The sequence below is a fragment of the Mirounga leonina genome, unplaced genomic scaffold (assembly GCF_011800145.1).
Source record: "Mirounga leonina isolate KUSES-001 unplaced genomic scaffold, KU_Mleo_1.0 Mir_154, whole genome shotgun sequence".
Lineage (NCBI taxonomy): Eukaryota > Metazoa > Chordata > Mammalia > Carnivora > Phocidae > Mirounga > Mirounga leonina.
Genome location: NW_023270389.1, coordinates 418,987 through 437,364, shown reverse-complemented (window position 1 = coordinate 437,364; position 18,378 = coordinate 418,987). Strand labels below are relative to the sequence as shown.

Here is an 18,378-nt window from a genome sequence, read left to right as displayed (position 1 = left end):
ATCAGGCTCCCTGCTCACCAGGGAGTCTGCTTCTCCCTCTGACCCTCACCCTTCTCGTGCTCTCTCTCTCTCTCTCTGAAACAAATAAATAAAATCTTTAAAAAAAAAAAAGTTTCGGGGCGCCTGGGTGGCTCAGTCGTTAAGCGTCTGCCTTCGGCTCAGGTCATGATCCCAGGGTCCTGGCATCGAGCCCCGCATCAGGCTCCCTGCTCCGCGGGAAGCCTGCTTCTCCCTCTCCCATTCCCCCTGCTTGTTGTATTCCCTCTCTCGCTGTGTCTCTCTGTGTCAAATAAATAAATAAAATCTTTAAAAAAAAAAAAAAGTTTCAAGAGGAGAAGGAAAATCGACTCTAAAAAAAATTTTTTTTAAAGATTTTTTTTTTTTTTAAAGATTTTTATTTATTTATTTGAGAGAGAGAATGAGAGACAGAGCGCACAAGAGGGAGGAGGGTCAGAGGGAGAAGCAGACTCCCTGCTGAGCAGGGAGCCTGATGCGGGACTCGATCCAGGGACTCCAGGATCATGACCTGAGCCGAAGGCAGTCGCTTAACCAACTGAGCCACCCAGGCGCCCTTTTTAAAGATTATTTAAGAGAGTGTAGTGGGGGGAGGGGCAGAGGGAGAGAGAGAATCAAATTGCAGACACCCCGCTGAGCCCAGAGCCTGAGGGTGGGGCTTGATCCCAGGACCCTGAGATCATGACCTGAGCCAAAATCAAGAATTGGATGCTTAACCAACTGAGCCACCCAGGTGCCTCCAAAAATAAAATCTTAAAAAAGAAAAAAATCTTGAGGGCCTCTCTAGGAATATTGATCACTCATCTCCTGATCGCATAGCTCACTGTATTATGTAGGTGGTGTGGGTACCTTATTCCCAGCTTCTGAAGGAGGGTAATTGATAAATTGAACAACAGTAAAGAATGAAGGAAAATGCAGTAAAGCTTTAGTTCTAGGAACCAATTGTGAGTACACTGTTTTGTGAAGGACATCTGAAGGCCTAACTCTTAAATATATCATCCCCGTAATAAGGTTTGGCCTTGTACTGGGCTAAACTATACTCTTGATCAGCAAAGCATTTCTGCCCTAGGAAGTACTACTGAGTGCAAGGACATCAGTCTTTGGTTAAGAAATGAGTATTAATTCTCTGGGTTTACAGAAGGCATATTCCAAAACAGTGTACCCTGCCTGGGTGCGTGCATCCAAATAATCCATCCAAGTAGGATTGGATGGGGGTGGTATGTGGCTCTGTGACCTCTTCTGGGAACTGGATCCATGTGTCTGGGTATAGTGATGTGACGTGGGGCCAGATTCAATATATTTAGGGCTTGATTCAGAGGGAGTCCACTCAGCTCAGGTCAGATCCCCAAATCCTGTAACGACTGATTTGTAAGCAACCACCACTAACTCACCTTATTCAGACTCTGTATCAGTAGACCATTCAAGCATACAGATATCTCTTCCTAGGAGGAACATCCAGCTTTGGAGATAACTTTATTTTCTGAATATCAGGCTCCCCTTTATATACCATCATACCCACAAAATAAAACAAGGATTACTGACCTTCAGATCTGGATTTGGACCCAGGGACCCAGGGCCATTGAGCTAGACCTGCTTTAGGGTTGACAGAGTTACAATCTTATGATTGTTAATCTCTTGTCAGTGAAAGAACACTGTTACTTGACTCTTCTGCTAGATTTTGTCAGGACTGTACTTCTATCTTCCATTCTGGAATACTTGGACATCCTAAATCTATACCACTTTGAATGAGGAAGCAAAAGGACCAAATGCCAGGATCAGTACTCTAACCTAAATTCAAGGTAGCATTCCTCTGCCACCTTGAGACTTAAGCCAAAGCAAACAAACCTTCTCTCCTACCAGCTGTCACCTTCTCACAGTCTTCTGCTGATATCCATTAGTAGCTGAAAGAGAGTTATCCCTGTGTTAAAAAGAGTTTTTCCTTTTCCCTAAGAACAGTTATATTCTCCAACTAAGTAGCTCCTTCTGTGATTCTGAAGGTTAGTAATCCTTGTTTTATTTTGTGGGTATGATGGTATATAAAGGGGAGCCTGATATTCAGAAAATAAAGTTATCTTCAAAGCTGGATGTTCCTTCTAGGAAGAGATATCTGTATGCTTGAATGGTCTACTGATACAGAGTCTGAATAAGGTTAGAGTGACCATCCATTTAGATCAGAGGTTGTGACCAAGTGCCTTCTCTTGTCTTTTCTTAGGTGAACCTGGGATATGGATGATTTCTGCTGACAACATTCTACAGACAGACACTGGCACTGGAGTGGGAGTGGCCAGGAGTCCAGGAATAACAACAGTTTTTCATGACATCCCAGGAGTGGTGAAAACATATCGAGAGGTAACCCTAATGAGGCCAGGGTGACTATTTCCATATTTGGGGATATGCATATAGAATACACATCCCAGGAAAAGAAATCTACTGACATGTCAGATATAAAGCCAGCCAGAAAACTTTGGAACACAAAGCTAAACAGTGATTAGGATTTTTAACCAGAAGGAAAAATAAATAAATAAGGGGCGCCTGGGTGGCTTAGTCATTAAGCATCTGCCTTCGGCCTGGGTCATAATCTCAGGGTCCTGGGATCGAGCCCTGCTTCGGGCTCCCTGCTCGGCGGGAAGCCTGCTTCTCCCTCTTACACTGCTTCTCCCCGCTGCTCGCTCGCTCTCTCCTCAAAAAAAAAAAGTTTCAGAAGGATGACTAGTGTGATTTATACTTTAAAATATCACTGTGGGGGAGGTGGGGCGAGAAAAAATAAAAATAAAAAATAAAATATCACTGTGGTGGAGCGCCTGGGTGGCTCAGTCAGTTCAGCGATTTGGCTCAGGTCATGATCTCAGGGTTGTGAGACTGAGCCCCATGTCGGGCTCTGTGCTCAGTAGGGAGTCAGCTTGAGATTCTCTCTCTCCCTCTGCCCCTCCCCGCTCAAATAAATAAATAAATAAATCTTTTAAAATATATTTTAATTATGTATTGGGGTATAGTCATACACATGTATCCTGTTCAGCTGCACATGATTTTTAAAACAACAACATCAGGGGCGTCTGGGTAGCTCGGTCGGTTGGGCATCCGCCTTTGGCTCAGGTCACGATCTCAGGGTCCTGGGATCGAGGCCCCGCATTGTTCTCGCTGCTTGGCAGGGAGTCTGCTTCTCTCTCTCCCTCTGCCCCTCCCCCTGGCTCGTGCACTGTCTCTCTCTCTCTCAAATAAATAAATAGAATCTTTAAAAATAAATTTAAAAATAAATAAAAAATAAATAAAACAGTGCCAACCCCCCCAAACGTGGTGGTACCAGACCGTAGGGGCAAGGGTTGAAGCTGGGAAACTGCTCTCGCAGCGATCCAGGTGAGATATGGTGGGGACCGGGGCCCAGGCTGCTAACAGAGGAGGCGGGGAGAAGCTGGTCAGAGTCTAGTGCACTTTACAGGTGGAGCCAATAGAATTTCGTGGCAGATTATATTAAGTCTGAGAGAAACAAGAATGACTTGAAGTTTAAAAAAAAAAAAATGACTTCAGGGTTTTGACTCAATAACTAAAAGGACAGAATTGCCATCATTTGAGGGGCGCCTGCCTGGGTGGTGCAGTAGGTTAAGCATCTGACTGGATTTCAGCTCAGATCGTGATCCCAGGGTCCTGAGATCGAGCCCTGCGTCTGGCACCATGCTCAGCGTGGAGTCTGCTTGTCCCTCTCCCTCTGCTCCTCCCTCCCAGGCGTGCTCACTCTCTCTCTCTCTCATAAATAAATAAAATCTTAAAAAAAGAAAAGCTACATGGCTGAGTGCTAAGCTGCTGAGTGTGGTTCCCAAGGAAGAGGCCTGGGGTGCACGCTGCCTCTGTAAATGGCTTGCTGCAAAACAAATGCTGAATGCTGTTTTTACTTTTTACCTTTTTTTGTAAAAGTAAAAATCTTCTTTGGATTTCTTTTCCTTAGGGAAACCACTTATTAATGTCTTTCATAAAAGTGATGAGGCTTAATGCAAATTTTTGAAAAGTGGAGGGATCCCTGTATTTCAAGGAGGGAGGGAGTGATCGGCCATGTCAGATGTTACTGATAGGTAAGCTGAAAACAAAGACTAACGGGTTCGCAGTACAGAGTGGTTACTTTGATGAGTGGCTTCAGTGCAGTGATGGGAGTGGAAGTCTGGAGAATTGAGAGGACGTGTGGATGGTGGGCGTAAGACAGCTCTGTGAGGAACTGGAGTCAAATTTTTGTTTTGTTGATCATTTTTTGAGATGGGAGAAAAAATGATTTAGGAATGATTTAGTAGAGAAGGGAAAATGTGATGTAGGAGTAGGGAGAATTGCTGAAGCAACATCCTTTAGTAGGTGAAATGGTTGAACAAGTGAAGGATTGGCTTGATGAAGCCTTTTCTCTTTCCCCTTAAATACATGTTGGGTCTCCCTCCTCTGTTTGTTCCTCTTTTCATTACTCAAATGTAACCGCTATCGTTTGTTGAGCATCTACTATGGGCTTGGCATTTTGCATCTGTTTTTTGTGGGGATTTTTTGTTTTTTAAAGATTTATTTATTTATTTATTTAAATAAATTGAACTGAGATAGTACTCAATCATTACCCATTTTTTTTTAAGATTTATTTTCTGACAGAGAGAAACACAGCGAGAGAGGGAACACAAGCAGGGGGAGTGGGAGAGAGAGAAGCAGGCTTCCCGCCGAGCAGGGAGCCTGGTGCAGGGCTCGATCCCAAGACCCTGAGATCATGACCTGAGCCGAAGGCAGATGCTTAATGACTAAGCCACCCAGGCGCCCCTGCATCTGTTCTTTTAAATTTTGATTTTACATCCAGTATAACTCACTTTTAATCTTCACAACCCTGCAAAGTATTATCCCAATTTTATAGATGAGTAAATTGCCCAGTATGTGCCCACATGGTATCTAGTGCCTTATTATAAGGAATTCACAGTCTAGTGGTGACGGAAATAATTACATGTAGACAGTTTAAATAACTACAACATAAATGACCATTGCTTTACAAGTGACATGTCAGAAGTGCTCCTGGAGTCCAGACATGCCTGGGGGAGGCATGTGACTGGATGTACAGCTTAAAAAAAAACTTAGGGGGAGGAGGATGCCTGGGTGGCTCAACAGGTTAAACGTCTGCCTTCAGTTCAGGTCATGATTTCAAGGTCCTGGGATCAAAGCCCATTATCGGGCTCCCTGCCCAGTGGGGAGTCTGCTTCTCTCTGCTCTCCTGCCCCTCTCCCTGCTCATGCTCTCTCTCTCTCAAATAAATAAATAAAATCTTAAAAAAAAAAAAAAAGGAAAATACAGAAGAGGAGCACCTGCGTGGCTCAGTCAGTTAAGCGTTTGACTCTTGATTTTGGCTTGGGTCGTAATCTCAGGGTTGTGGGACTGAGTTCTGAGTCAGGCTCTGTACTCAGCGCAGAGTCTGCTTCTCGCCCTCTCCCTCTGCTCCTCCCCCACTCCTGAATTCTCTCTCAAAGAGGTAGATAAGTCTTTTAAAAAAAAATACAGAAGAAAGAAAGTCACTTAATTCTGCTTAGACAGTAAGGCTAAATTTTCTAGAAGTGACATTTAAACTGCATCTTGAGATCTGAGTCATGGCACACACAAAAATAGTCTTGGGGCGCCTGGGTGGCTTAGTTGGTTAAGCGACTGCCTTCTGCTCAGGTCATGATCTCCGGGTCCTGGGATTGAGCCCCGCATTGGGCTCCCTGCTCAGTGGAGAGCCTGCTTCTCCCTCTGCCTCTGTGGCTCCCCCTGCTTGTGTTTGCTCTCTGTTTAAATAAATAAAATCCTTTTAAAAAAATAAAATAAGGGCGCCTGGGTGGCTCAGTTGGTTAAGCGACTGCCTTCGGCTCAGGTCATGATCCTGGAGTCCCGGGATCGAGTCCCACATCGGGCTCCCTGCTTAGCGGGGAGTCTGCTTCTCCCTCTGACCCTCTTCCCTCTCTCGTGCTCTCTGTCTCTCATTCTCTCTCTCTCAAATAAATAAATAAAATAAAAAAAGTCTTTAGGATTAGGAATTTGGCAGATAAAATAGAAGGCATTTAATTATTTTTTTAAGATTTATTTGAGAGAGAAAGCACACATGAGTTGGGGAGGGGGAGAGGGAGAGAGAGAATCTCAAGCAGACTCCCCACCAAGCGCAGAGGTGGTCTTGGGGTTCAATCTCACAACCCCGAGATCACGATCCTGAGATCATGACCTGAGCCAAAACCAAGAGTCAGGTGCTTAACCGACTGAGCCACTCAAGCGCCCCAAAAAGAGAAGGCATTTTAGACTAAAGGCATAGATGTGCAAAGCCAAATAAAAGTAGGTGTTGCTTGAAGACCAATGAATAAATCAGGGTGGCTTCAGCAAAAGTTTATAAAGGTACAAAGGGAAAATTAGATAACATCTAAAGAGAACTTGTATGGTGAGCAGACAAAAGGGCTGGGGACAGAGGCAGCATGAGAAGACAACTTGAGGAGTTTGAGAAGGGTTTTCAGTGCTAGGAAAGCAAAGAGAAAGGGGGTGATGAGGGAGGAACTGGTCTGTGCTGTCAGAGGCTCCAGAGATGTCAAAAGGTCGTATCCTAGTTTGTGTACTTTGTAAAATAATCATTTAATCACTAACTAGCAGTCCCTCATTGAGGCCTCTTCTGTGTCAGCCCTGTGCCAGACTGGAAACACAAAGATGAAAAAGACAAAACTCCTTCCCTTACTAAGAATTTAATGTCACTAACTCGGTTTCAAGGTTCTTGAATATTTGAAAAAAAAAACAAAAAACAAAAATTTGTGGTAGTACTGAGGAGACTGTATTATAATACAATATACATTTAATGTAATTACATAGTGTCACTAATAATGACATAATGATATAATGACAAGATAATATACATTTAAGTTAATATTTGGGGGAGAGGGCCATCATTATTTTCTCTCATTGTAATCATTAAGCACTTGCCTTAAATACAAGGCACAGTACAGCATATACAAAGATAAATTAGGGTTCTCAGTTGAAGAACTTAGATTCTAATAGGAGTGATTTTTAACAAAAATAAAAATACCTACAGTACAAGACAGAACATTACAAGTATATTGAGAGAAACAAACTACTTTGAAGTTTCAGAAAGGGCTGAGATTATATGAAACTAAAGAAAGTTGCAGTTGTCTTTAAAGGCATTTTTTTTTTTTTAAGATTTTATTTATTTATTCGACAGAGATAGTGAGAGCAGGAACACAAGCAGGGGGAGTGGGAGAGGGAGAAGCAGGCTTCCTGCTGAGCAGAGAGCCTGACGCAGGGCTCGATCCCAGGACTCTGGGATCCTGACCTGAGCCGAAGGCAGACGCTTAACAACTGAGCCACCCAGGCGCCCCCTAAAGGCATTTTAATAGGGAGTCATCCAAAGGGAAGATGTCAAACAGAATAATGGACAAAGACCTCCTTTTAGGAAAAAAAAGTTATTTTCTTCTCAAAGGTAAACAGGTTTTGTGGTTCTTAAATATGTGATGAAGTAGAAGGGCAGTTTGCACTTGTGTGAAATGGATGCTTTTGGTTGAATAAGTTATGAAGGGTAGAGATGGAGAGAACAATATTTTCTAAGAACTTAGGTACAGATTTTCCTTTGGTTTGCTGACAGGTGGTGGTCAATGCATCATCAAGATTAACACTCAGTTATGACCTCAAGACCTACCTCACCAATACCCCCAATTCAACTGTGTTCAAGCTCTTCATCACCACTGGCAGAAATGGTGCTAATCTTAAAGGTCAGGAGTTTCTTTATAGGTCTGGGTGATTGTTGCCATCATTCCCATCTTCGTTCAACTCATTTACCCCTTAGACTAGCAATCCATATTTCCTTTTATTTCAAAATTGACTCCACCTTTAACAAATAAATCATTGACAGCTATGACCTCACAAATGATTGGATACCAGGTTTTGATATAGGCTAAACCTAGTCACTGTTGTTTTTCTAGTTATAACCTTGCCTGAGAGGTGGCCTAAACCAGGGATTTCCAAATATGGCTGATTTTCAAGGTTACCCAAGGAAATTTTTAAAAAATATGGTCTTAGGCTCCATCCAAATAGTTAATAAGTTTGGGATAAGGCCTAAGATCCAACTCTTTTCCACCTTCCCTAGATTTAAGAATTGCTGGACTAGGCGACATCTTAAGTGTTATTTGCTCAGCAAATTTATTTTGTATGTTTTTTTGTTCTGTACTGGGCTATAATTTACTGTCAATAAAAGGTGCGGGGGGGGTGCCTAGCTGGCTCAGAGGAGCATGAGATTCTTGATCTCAGGGTCATGAGTTCAAGCCCCACATTTTGCATAGATTACTTTTAAAAAATAATAAAATATTTTTAGAATTTTTAAAAAGTGGGGGAGAAAAGAAAACTAAAATACAAGAAATTCCTAATAGATTCTAGGTGCTATGTTAGCAGTTTTTATATATTTTATCTCATTTAACAATCTTTTTTTTTTTTTTTTTAAGTAGGCTCCAGGCCCAGTACCCAACATGGGGCTTGAACTCACAACCCTGAGATCCAGATCTGAGCTGAGATCAAGAGTCGGACGTTTAACCGACTGAGCCACCCAGGCACCCCTCATTTAACAATCATATATAGTAATTATCATCATTTTAAAAATGAGAAATACTGAATCTGAGAGCAAGTAACATGTACAAGGTAACAACTAGTTAGTGGCAGAATTGGTAGATCTGTCCCACTCCAAAGTCCACATAAATTCTTTCATTCTTTTTTTTTTTTTGTCAAGAGAACATGCAAAAAACCAAGAAGTTCAAAATATAATTACTGTCTATAAAATTTAAAGTCTAATTGCCCTTTTTGTCCTTCAATTTTTAAGCACTTATTTTCTTTTCACATTAGATACTTACTTAATTTTATCATAAGTATAATCTAAGTATATATAAATATTTGATTTTTAAAGTTTTCCAGGTTCTTTTACAAAGTACTAAATATTTACAACATACTCGTTGTCTGCCTTATGATTTACAGATTGCAATTTTTTCCCCCAAGAATCTTTCTAAAACCACAACTTATTTTATTATGAAACCTCATGAAACAACTCCTTTGATATTGCTGATAAGTCTCCAAAAGATGAAAATGGTCACCAGACTACTGGCAGCTGAGAAAGAACTTCAGCAAACTGAGACCATTAAGAAACTGTGCAGGGGAAAATCTTGTTAACAGGATACCAGTTCCTATTTAATCTAGAATGCCATCCATTGCAGCTATCCATTTCTTGTTGGCTGTGTGGCTCCTGTTTAAGATACCATTTGTAATAAAATTCTAGAGATCTCTAATTTGAATCACACTGCCATCGGTTATGGAAAATGAAACTTCCTAGACTGAAAAGATACCTCCCAACTGTAATAGCTGTCCAGTTTCCCTGGAATCTGTCTCATTCCCACTGATGAATTCCAAAAACTTTTGAAAGAGGACCCCAACTACGATATTGATAATGGAAGCCCCGCTATAGTAATAGGGTCTTAGACTGTTCTTTCATCTTGATTGTAGCAGGAGCCAACAGGGCTGGCCTAATCAGACAGAACTGACCCCTCTTTTTTGCTATTTTTTTTAAGTTTTTATTTAAGTAATTTCTGCACCCATCATGGGGCTCGAACTCACAACCCTGAGATCAAGAGTTGGCATGCTCCTCTGACTGAGCCAGCTAGATGCCTCCCCTTCCCCCCCACCTTTTTTTAAGATTTATTTATTTGAGGGGCATCTGAGTGGCTCAGTTGGTTAAGTGTCTCCTTTGGCTCAGGTCATGATCCTGGAGTCCTGGGATGGAGCCCTGTGTCAGGCTCCCTGCTCAGCGGGGAGTGTGCTTGGCCCTCCCCTCTGCTTGTGCTCTCTCTCTCTCTTAAATAAGTAAATAAAATCCTTTAAAAAAAAAAGAGAGATGTATTTATTTGAGAGAGAGAATCTCAAGCAGACTCCCCAGTGAGCGCAGAGCCCAGCACGGGGCTCGGATCTCACAACCTTGGATCATGACCTGAGCCAAAATCAAGAGTCAGATGCTCCACAGACTAAGCCACCCAGGCGCCCTGCCTCTTTTTTTTAAATCAAACTACTGCCTTTATATAAGTCTCCTCTTTTATAAATCTTATGACCGTTATTTATCTCTTTTCTGCTTATTAGGATCCTGTACCCCAAGTCAGGCCTTGGCCATTACAACAATACTTCTTCCTGAGACCCTCGTGCTGTGCCATGTGCAGTTCAGTAATACTTTGCTAGACATCCCAGCAAGCAAAATCTTCCATGTCCATGCAGGTTTCAGCATGGAGAAAGGTGGGTCCCACCAGCTGGGTCTGGTGCCCGTTTCCATCTCTGTAGTTGTCACTTGCTTATTAGATTGCATTTACACTTTCCAGCTTCATCTGCTCTATAACTGTGGAAACTTTCTCAACCAGCATTTTTGTTTAATCTCTGTAATACCCTGTGCTTTTCTATTATAGTCTTCCATTTTCTTTTTTGCTAGTCCCTGTTATCTCTGGGCTTGGATCATCTTTTTAACCCCAGGAAGTAGCAGTGTTTTGAGTGTTTATTGTTGAACTGAAGGATATTCCAAGCAGAATAGCATTAACTAGCATAAAGTAGAAATAGGCATGACATTGGAATTTCATATGAATCACCTAATCTAAAAATGAGAGGATTCATGTCAAACGTAAGGCATAAATAGGATAGTGCTACTGCCCAAGGCCTTCTGCTCCAAGGCTAGGCAGGATGGTGTGAATAATGAGCAGCCACTGAAGGAAGGCTCACTCAGCAAACTGGTGGACACTAAACAGAATGCCTGGTGCCAGGACACGCGCTAGGTGTACACAGGGGAGCAAGACAGGGCTCTTCCTTTTCACCAGTGCTGCGCAGGGTGATCCGTCAGAATAGAGATGCATGGGATGCTGTAGAGGCAGAAAGAGAAGAGGAGCATCTACCTCAAACCTGGGGGTTAGAGTGTGGTTTTACACAGCAAGGCCTGTGGAAGGGTGACTAAGAGTGAGCTAGATGTGAAGAGGCCAGAGGCCAGGACATCCCAGGCAGTTGAGAGCCTGGAGCTCGGTAGGACAGAACGGAGAGGGAAGAGTAGGAGGCAAGAAGGCCAGTGAAGGGGCCACTGCAATAATCCAAGCATGAACTGATGAGGGTCTAGCCCAGAGTAACAGGGAGATACTAACAGGTGTCAGACATTTCAAAAGATGAGTTAGCAAAATTTGGAGGATGGTTGGATTTAGGAATGAAGGAAAGGGTGTCTATGAAAAGACAGCTGAGTGTGAGCCTGGATAACTAGAACAACAATACTTCCATCAAGATACGGTTTGACAGAGAAGTGACTAAGCCATGCTCAAAGCATCTTTCACAAACCCTTTCCTAATCTTGGCAACTCTTGGTTACTTCATTCTATATCCCCTTAATTTCTGTTTGTACTGTGTTATTTACTACTCCCTGACATGTTGATTTAAGCAACAAGTTCAACTGTGGGTTGCCTGGGACTGTTTTTCTTCGGTGTCCTTCCCCCACAATGGCCAACAGTCTGCTAATAGTGAACACTCAGAAAGTTGAGTTCACATTTTCTTCTGAACTTGCTTCCATTTTTCCTTCCTATTTTAAGCCAGTTGGCTCAATAGAGCCTCCGAACCTTCCCCGCTCAGTTTTTCATCTTTTCTTCAGGGGTTTATGTCTGCCTAATCAAGGTTCGACCCCAGTCAGAAGAGCTGCTCCAGGCCCTCAGCGTGGCTGACACCTCAGTCTATGGGTGGGCCACACTGGTCAGTGAACGGAACAAGAATGGAATGCAAAGAATCCTCATTCCTTTCATCCCAGCCTTTTACATCAACCAGTCAGAATTGATTCTTAGCCACAGACAAGACATCGGGGAGATAAGAGTGCTGGGGGTGGACAGAGTTCTTGAGAAGCTAGAGGTATGTGAAGCACTGAACCAGAACATAACTGAGATCAAGGTTTTGAAAAAGGAGTCCTCATTCCTAGTCCAAGGGCAAAGGAACAGTTATGGAATGACTTTGATAAAATTCACCACAAGGGGGGAGGGCTCTTAGAATGAAGAAAACCTGTCCTCTTCACAATGCCCGGGTACTCCCAGAGTCCAAAATTTAGGTCATGAGCTTTGTCAGTCTGAAAGATACTAGTATCATCCTAAATGATCTTTAGAATTCTAGTTTAGAATTTTTTTTTTTTTTTTTTTAAGATTTGAGAAAGAGAGCATGAGCGGAGAGAGGGACAGTGGGAGAGGGAGAAGCAGGCTCCCCGCTGATGTGAGGTGCAATCCCAGGAGCCTGGGATCATGAGCTGAGCCAAAGGCAGACATTTAACTGAGCCACCCAGGCACCCAAAACTTTAAGATTTGTTTGAGAAAGAGGGAGTGTATGTGAGAGGGGGGACAGAGGGAGAGAATATCCAAGCAGACCCCTGCTAAGTGTGGAGCCCAACACAGGGCTGGATCCCTCCAGCTGTGAGATCAGGACCTGAGCCGAATTCAAGAGTCGGATGTTGAACCGACAGAGCCACACAGGCAACCCTAGTTTAAAACGTTTTTGAAGCCAATTTTATTCTCACAGATCTTTTTTTTTTTTTTTTAAGATTTTTTATTTATTTATTTGAGAGAGAGAGAGAATGAGAGACAGAGAGCATGAGAGGGAGGAGGGTCAGAGGGAGAAGCAGACTCCCCGCCGAGCAGGGAGCCCGATGCGGGACTCGATCCCGGGACTCCAGGATCATGACCTGAGCCGAAGGCAGTCGCTTAACCAACTGAGCCACCCAGGCGCCCACAGATTTTTTTTTTTTTAAGATTTTATTTGAGAGAGAGAAGGAGAGTGCACACAAGCCAGGGGAAGGGGCAGAGGGAGAGGGAGAAGCAGGCTCCCTGCTGAGCAGGGAGCCCGATGTGGAGCTCAATCCCAGGACCCCGGGATCATGACCTGAGCTGAAGGCTGACGCTTAACCGACTGAGCCACCCAGGCGCCTTTCACAAATCATTTTCTTCCCTTATCTACTTCAACACATCTGTGTGGAAAAGCAGATGACTTATCTTCAGATTGCTAACTAGAAATACAGGGATCTTATTGTACGTTTAAGATTGGAATGCAATATTGATGCAAACAAGTGTCATCTTCTTTTCTCCAAGGTCTTCCCTAGCTCCCCAGTTCTAGTGGTCTCTGGCCACAGGCAGTCTTCCCTCACGCCTGGCCTGGCTGTCTATCCCGTAAGAGCAGTCAACTTCACCTCCCTTCAGCAGATGGCATCACCCATTTTCATCAATATTTCCTGTGAGCTCACCAGTCAAAGTGAGGCTGTGCTAGTGAGAGCTCTGAAGGATAAGTCTGGTGCAGGTGAGCACTGGGGGCTCCTGGTGTGTTTTGTTTTCAAGATTTTATTTGAGAGAGGCAGAGAGAGCAAGCTGGGTGAGGGGCAGAGGGAGAAGCAGGCTCTCCACTGAGCAGGGAGCCAGATGCCCAAACTCTGGGGTCATGAGCCAAAGGCAGAGGCTTGACTGAGCCACCCAGGCACCCTGGGGCTCCTGTTTTTAATCTAGAGTAGGAAAGACCACAGAATGTATTGCTTAGTTAATGAGAAACATTCAGCCACTTGACCGAGATTACTCAAACTAGCTGGGGCATTGATCTTTATTTTCCAAGCCTACCTATAACATCACCTTCAGGAAGCTCTCTTCTCACCATCAAGATATTCTACTTAACTTACATATTTAAGAGTAGTTATCAACTTAAGAACTTCTCAGCCTTGTTAAGTGTACTATTTTCCTGTTTTAAACCTCTTGATAAATGTTTTTCTTCAAAAATCTCTGGCAGATCTTTTTGCATCAGGCAATGGGCAAATGGTGATAGTCCTAGAACTAAGACTGCTTTCCAAAAATCCTGATTCTAGCCATTACTCAGTTTAGAAACTATGCCCAGTCTGGGTGGGATGGGAACATGTGTAGTCATGGAAAAGTGTTAGGAAAGCCAAAGAATCATCCTCCTTATACTGCCACCGCTACCTGCCCATCCCTCCAGAGAAAGTGTTCTTTGAATTAACTAGGAGTGAAGTGGACTGAACCCCCATTCATCTCCAATGGAAGGAAGGTCTGTTTCTACAAGTACCTGATACGTACTGGCCAATACCCTAAGTGCATTTTATGTGCATCTGTTGTCTCGTAACTCTAAAGTAGATGTTTTTCCCTTTAAGAATTGAACAAATTGAGATGCTCAAGGTCCCAGGACTAGAAACAGTGTTCAACTCTGTTCTTTCTGTTGGGAGTTTTAAAATCTAGAGTTTTTTAAATGGGTTTCTGCAAGGGTCCATGGATGGAATTCCAGGTGCCCATGACCTTCAATGAGGGGGAAAAACTGCATCTTTATTTTCAACTAATCTCTCAATAAAGTTTCCATTTCCACTGATTTTACGAATATAGGCAAGAAACCACAGCAATAGCAATATGTGTGACTCTGTCACCAACAGAATTCAGATATTTTCATGTTCCAATTATTAGATCTCAAAATTCACTTCAAAGTTACATAAAAATTACAGTAGTTATCAGACCTGAGCCTAGATCTTTGTTACTAAAGCACTCAAAAAAAGGTCTTTTTAACATCTTATTAAGTGTATTGTATATACATAGCTATATCACAATGTTTTTTACATTTTGGTTAACTTTGATATAACTGGGTTTCCTTTTATTCCTACACGTTTTATTTTTTGAGATAGGATCCATGGGTTTCACCGTACTGCCCAAGTTGCTCATGGCACAATAAATGGTTAAGAACCCCCGCACTTCTCAGAGCTAAGTAAGAGGGACCAGTGGGAACAGTACAACCATGGTGGGTAGGAGTGGTCAGACAAAAAAAACCCCAACCCAGTCTTCAGCTAGCTTATTCACACAAGCACGCTGAGTGCCCACTGGTATATGCCAGGCATGGTACCTAGTACAGAAATCAGATTTAAGACAGGGCCTGGGGATTAACATAAAAAAAAGGGGGGGGGGCCTAATTAAGGAGCTAGTAAATAGTTCGTTGTAGCCGGAACAAAGGGGTATTGGAAAGGCTGATCATGGTCCGTAAGTTTTATTTGGACTCCTACCGTATAAACACTGGAAAGCCAAAAGCTTTCAACAGTTGGACCTGATCAAGGATTAATACAGAGGATCTTGTTTTTAGTGCACTTTATTTCAAACAGCCTCAAAAGTGTTCTTCAGAGCAAGGCAGTTTGTAAACAGTTCTGAAACAAAGTACCATGAGAAGACCAGTTCCAAGTCCAAAAGTTAGAGGGCCTACACTAGGGACGCAGACTAGGAACTCCGTAGGAGGGCCTGGTGACAGTAGGAGATATTTGGGGAGACCTGCAAGTTCAGGGGAGTCTGCTGGGACAGGTGTTCCTTTCTGGACACTGAAACATCGGAAACAACCGAAGTAAAATGTCAAGTGTGCTTCAAAAACACGAGTCTCAGGTTTCATTGGGGACAGTGTTGTACAAAAATCCGAATGCTCCCTAGAAAGGACGTCCTAAGGAAGGAATGACAAGGGGACCCCTGGATTTAAAAGGTGGCTGGTGATCCAAATAAAGGTTTCAGGTTAGAGGGACTAGAACTGGAAGTTCAGGTACCACAACCACAAATTCGGTGAAGAGAAGCAAGTCACTAGGAATTAAAAACTCACAGGAAAGGTTAACCGGCATCTTTAGGTCGTAGAGTACTCACCTATCCATTTGTAAGTTGAGAAGAAATACAAGACTCAAAGTTTGGGAGATAGGAACAAGCGAAAAAGAGGTGGAGGAACCAGGTACATAATTCACCTCTGTTAAGAAGCAAAACAGTTTCCCAGAGGGCTGGGTTTTGAGAGCTTCTGCTAGATACCCAGGACCATGTGTTTTTAAACACAGCCACCTGCCCTGAATGCTTTAAGTAACTATTACCTTTTATTGTTCTGACCAATGCACAGATCAGTGTGAAGATTCAGGTATCCTCCAGAAGCTCCTGGGTTCTCACCAGGCCATCCTCTTTACCCTCTTCACAGTGCTGGCATCAACAGCTTTCATCTTTCTAGGTAAGGAGCCCTTACATTCAGCAACATGGACTTTTGACTTAGAAACTGCCTTCATTTAGTTTCACCAGTTAGGGCGCCTGGGTGGCTCAGTTGGTTAAGCAACTGCCTTTGGCTCAGGTCATGATCCCAGCGTCCTGGGATCGAGCCCCACATCGGGCTCCTTGCTTAGCGGAGCCTGCTTCTCCCTCTACCCCTGTCTGCCTGCCACTCCCCCTGCTTGTGCTCTCTGTGTCAAATAAAAAATGTTTAATTTCACCAACTATGAGGATGAAAATTAGTTGTTCATCACATCTCACTTGTGACAAGCAGTTGGAACTCATTCAGCCTCCCTAGTCATCTAGTGGACAAAAGGTCCTGCTCAACTTACCACCAAGAAGCAGTAAAGTGCATAGGACAGAACCCCACCTGGAAGTGGAAACCACCGCTAAGCCTTGAAATAATGGTGACATCTGCCTTGTTCTTTTTCCAGCGTATAATGCCTTCTTAAACAAGATACAGACAGTTCCAGTTGTTTATGTACCAACTCTAGGAACACCACAACCAGGTAAAGAATAACCACCCTCACCTCTGAAAAGCTCAAATATCCACGTTTTATTCACACTTCATCTGTTTCTTTTTTACTCCTAGGTTCTTATACCTCCACCACACGTTCTCCCCTACCTTTCATGAGTCCACAACCCCCAGCAGGCCCGAGACGGCTACAACACTGGCTATGGAGTGTAAGGCACTAACCTCCACTTGGACAAATCCCCTCAACTGTAGAGGACTGAAGCCATAAGCCCCCAAACTAGATAGGCTTCTGAAAACTGTAAATAAAAGATCCTAAGCTGTTCTGCGCCAAGGTGGTATGTTAAAGGTGAACTGTCAATTCTTTTTTTTTTTTTTTAATTGATATTTTTTTGGCCAGATTGGTTTCTTTTGGCTGTCTTTTTTTTTTTTTAAGATTTTATTTATTTTTGAGAGAGAGAGAATGAGAGAGAGCATGAGAGGGAGGAGGGTCAGAGGAAGCAGCAGACCCCCCGCCGAGCAGGGAGCCCGATGCGGGACTCCAGGATCATGACCTGAGCCGAAGGCAGTCGCTTAACCGACTGAGCCACCCAGGCGCCCTGAACTGTCAATTCTTAACGCTATGAAAACATAAAAGTGAAAGAAAATGTCCATTTACATAGTATCCCGTGTTTTTATCAAGTTCCAAAGATTTACTCGGTGAGCCTAGCTGGACAGAAATGTCCCAAATAGACTTAAGTACTTGGCCACTTACTTGCCCCAAGTGACTCTAGCAGTCCACTCCTCTGGTTGCCCCTGAGTACTTGAGGTAGGAACTTCCTAGCAGTAAAACAAAGACAATGAACGGGACGTATCCAAAATCTGTTTATTGGGATAGTGTCGCACTCATCTTGATTCAGGGTGCTTTTAGTGCTGCTTCCGCCTGAAGGAGCATCCTGGAAGAAGGTGGTTCCGAGGTTACTTAGCCTGCCCCACCCCCACAAAACATCACACCCACAAGAAAGCTGCATCTTTACTTTCCTTCTAAGCCTGTAGCTACCACTTCAGTCGTTTAAGAAACTCACCACTACCTCAAACGAAGACCCTTTTAGGACTCCTCCGCCTCAGCTTTAAACCTCAGCGTTACTTTTTTGGGGCAGGAAGGCGTGTGGACGAACGACTTCCAACTCCCCACCACCTTTAGGGGACCCCGGTCGTCCAGCAGCTCACCTTCTGTAAGCCTTGCTTTTCCTCCCGTGGGCTGGCAGAGGACAGTGGAGCAGCCGACGCACAGAACTACCGTTTGCGCGTGGCTAAAGACGGTGGTGATCTTGTAGCATCCTGGGAAGGAGCACCGAGCAGCAGGGGCTTAGGACCTTTACTTCCCGCCCACGCCTTTCTCTGCTCGAGCGCAAGCCCGCGTGCGGTAACGGTCGGGACGCGACGTCCCGCCCCCCGCCGTCCGCCGTCCCCTCGAGACGCGCACGTTCAAGCCCGCTCGGAAGCGGTCGGGCCAGCCATGCCCCCGCCCCCGGGGGCCCACCATCTCGCCCGCCAGTCGTCGCCGTCCCCGTCCCCGCGGGCGGCGCCCCTCACCCGGGCACTTCACGTCCATGAAGTAGGAGTTGGGGCTCTGCACCAGGCGCTTCTTCTTGTGCTTCCTCTTCTCCTCTTCCGGGGACGGGTGCAGGAGGTCCTTCGCGAGCTACAAGGGGCAGACAGGCGCGGTCAGGGCGCCGGCGGCCACAGGAGCAGCAGCCCCCTCCGCCCGGCGTCCACAGCGGGGCCGCCATCTTACCCCCGCCCCGGGCCGCGCGCCGCCCGCCCCCGC

General features: G+C 44.2%; 2 protein-coding genes and 1 long non-coding RNA gene across 3 annotated transcripts in view; 1 reads left to right on the top strand and 2 right to left on the bottom strand.

Moving 5' to 3' along the window:
• The window catches only part of NUP210L (nucleoporin 210 like), an 84,426-nt gene extending 67,497 nt beyond the window's left edge, over positions 1-16,929 (top strand). Inside the window, exons 33-40 of the mRNA XM_035009649.1 lie at positions 2,228-2,364; positions 7,628-7,754; positions 10,153-10,302; positions 11,680-11,930; positions 13,151-13,355; positions 15,957-16,061; positions 16,531-16,605; positions 16,689-16,929. Coding sequence (XP_034865540.1) covers positions 2,228-2,364; positions 7,628-7,754; positions 10,153-10,302; positions 11,680-11,930; positions 13,151-13,355; positions 15,957-16,061; positions 16,531-16,605; positions 16,689-16,792 — 1,154 coding nt within the window. The 3' untranslated portion in view covers positions 16,793-16,929. The remainder of the gene's footprint in view (positions 1-2,227; positions 2,365-7,627; positions 7,755-10,152; positions 10,303-11,679; positions 11,931-13,150; positions 13,356-15,956; positions 16,062-16,530; positions 16,606-16,688) is intronic.
• LOC118013840 lies at positions 13,646-16,822 on the bottom strand. Its single transcript, XR_004680123.1, has 2 exons — positions 15,931-16,822; positions 13,646-15,812 (listed from the first exon to the last, which is right to left on the bottom strand). It is a non-coding gene; the product is annotated as an uncharacterized LOC118013840 (long non-coding RNA).
• A 481-nt stretch (positions 16,930-17,410) lies between the features above and the next one.
• The window catches only part of RPS27 (ribosomal protein S27), a 1,584-nt gene continuing 616 nt past the window's right edge, over positions 17,411-18,378 (bottom strand). The window contains exons 2-4 of the mRNA XM_035009648.1: positions 18,144-18,252; positions 17,778-17,888; positions 17,411-17,503 (exon numbers count right to left, since the gene is read on the bottom strand). Coding sequence (XP_034865539.1) covers positions 17,475-17,503; positions 17,778-17,888; positions 18,144-18,252 — 249 coding nt within the window. The 3' untranslated portion in view covers positions 17,411-17,474. The remainder of the gene's footprint in view (positions 17,504-17,777; positions 17,889-18,143; positions 18,253-18,378) is intronic.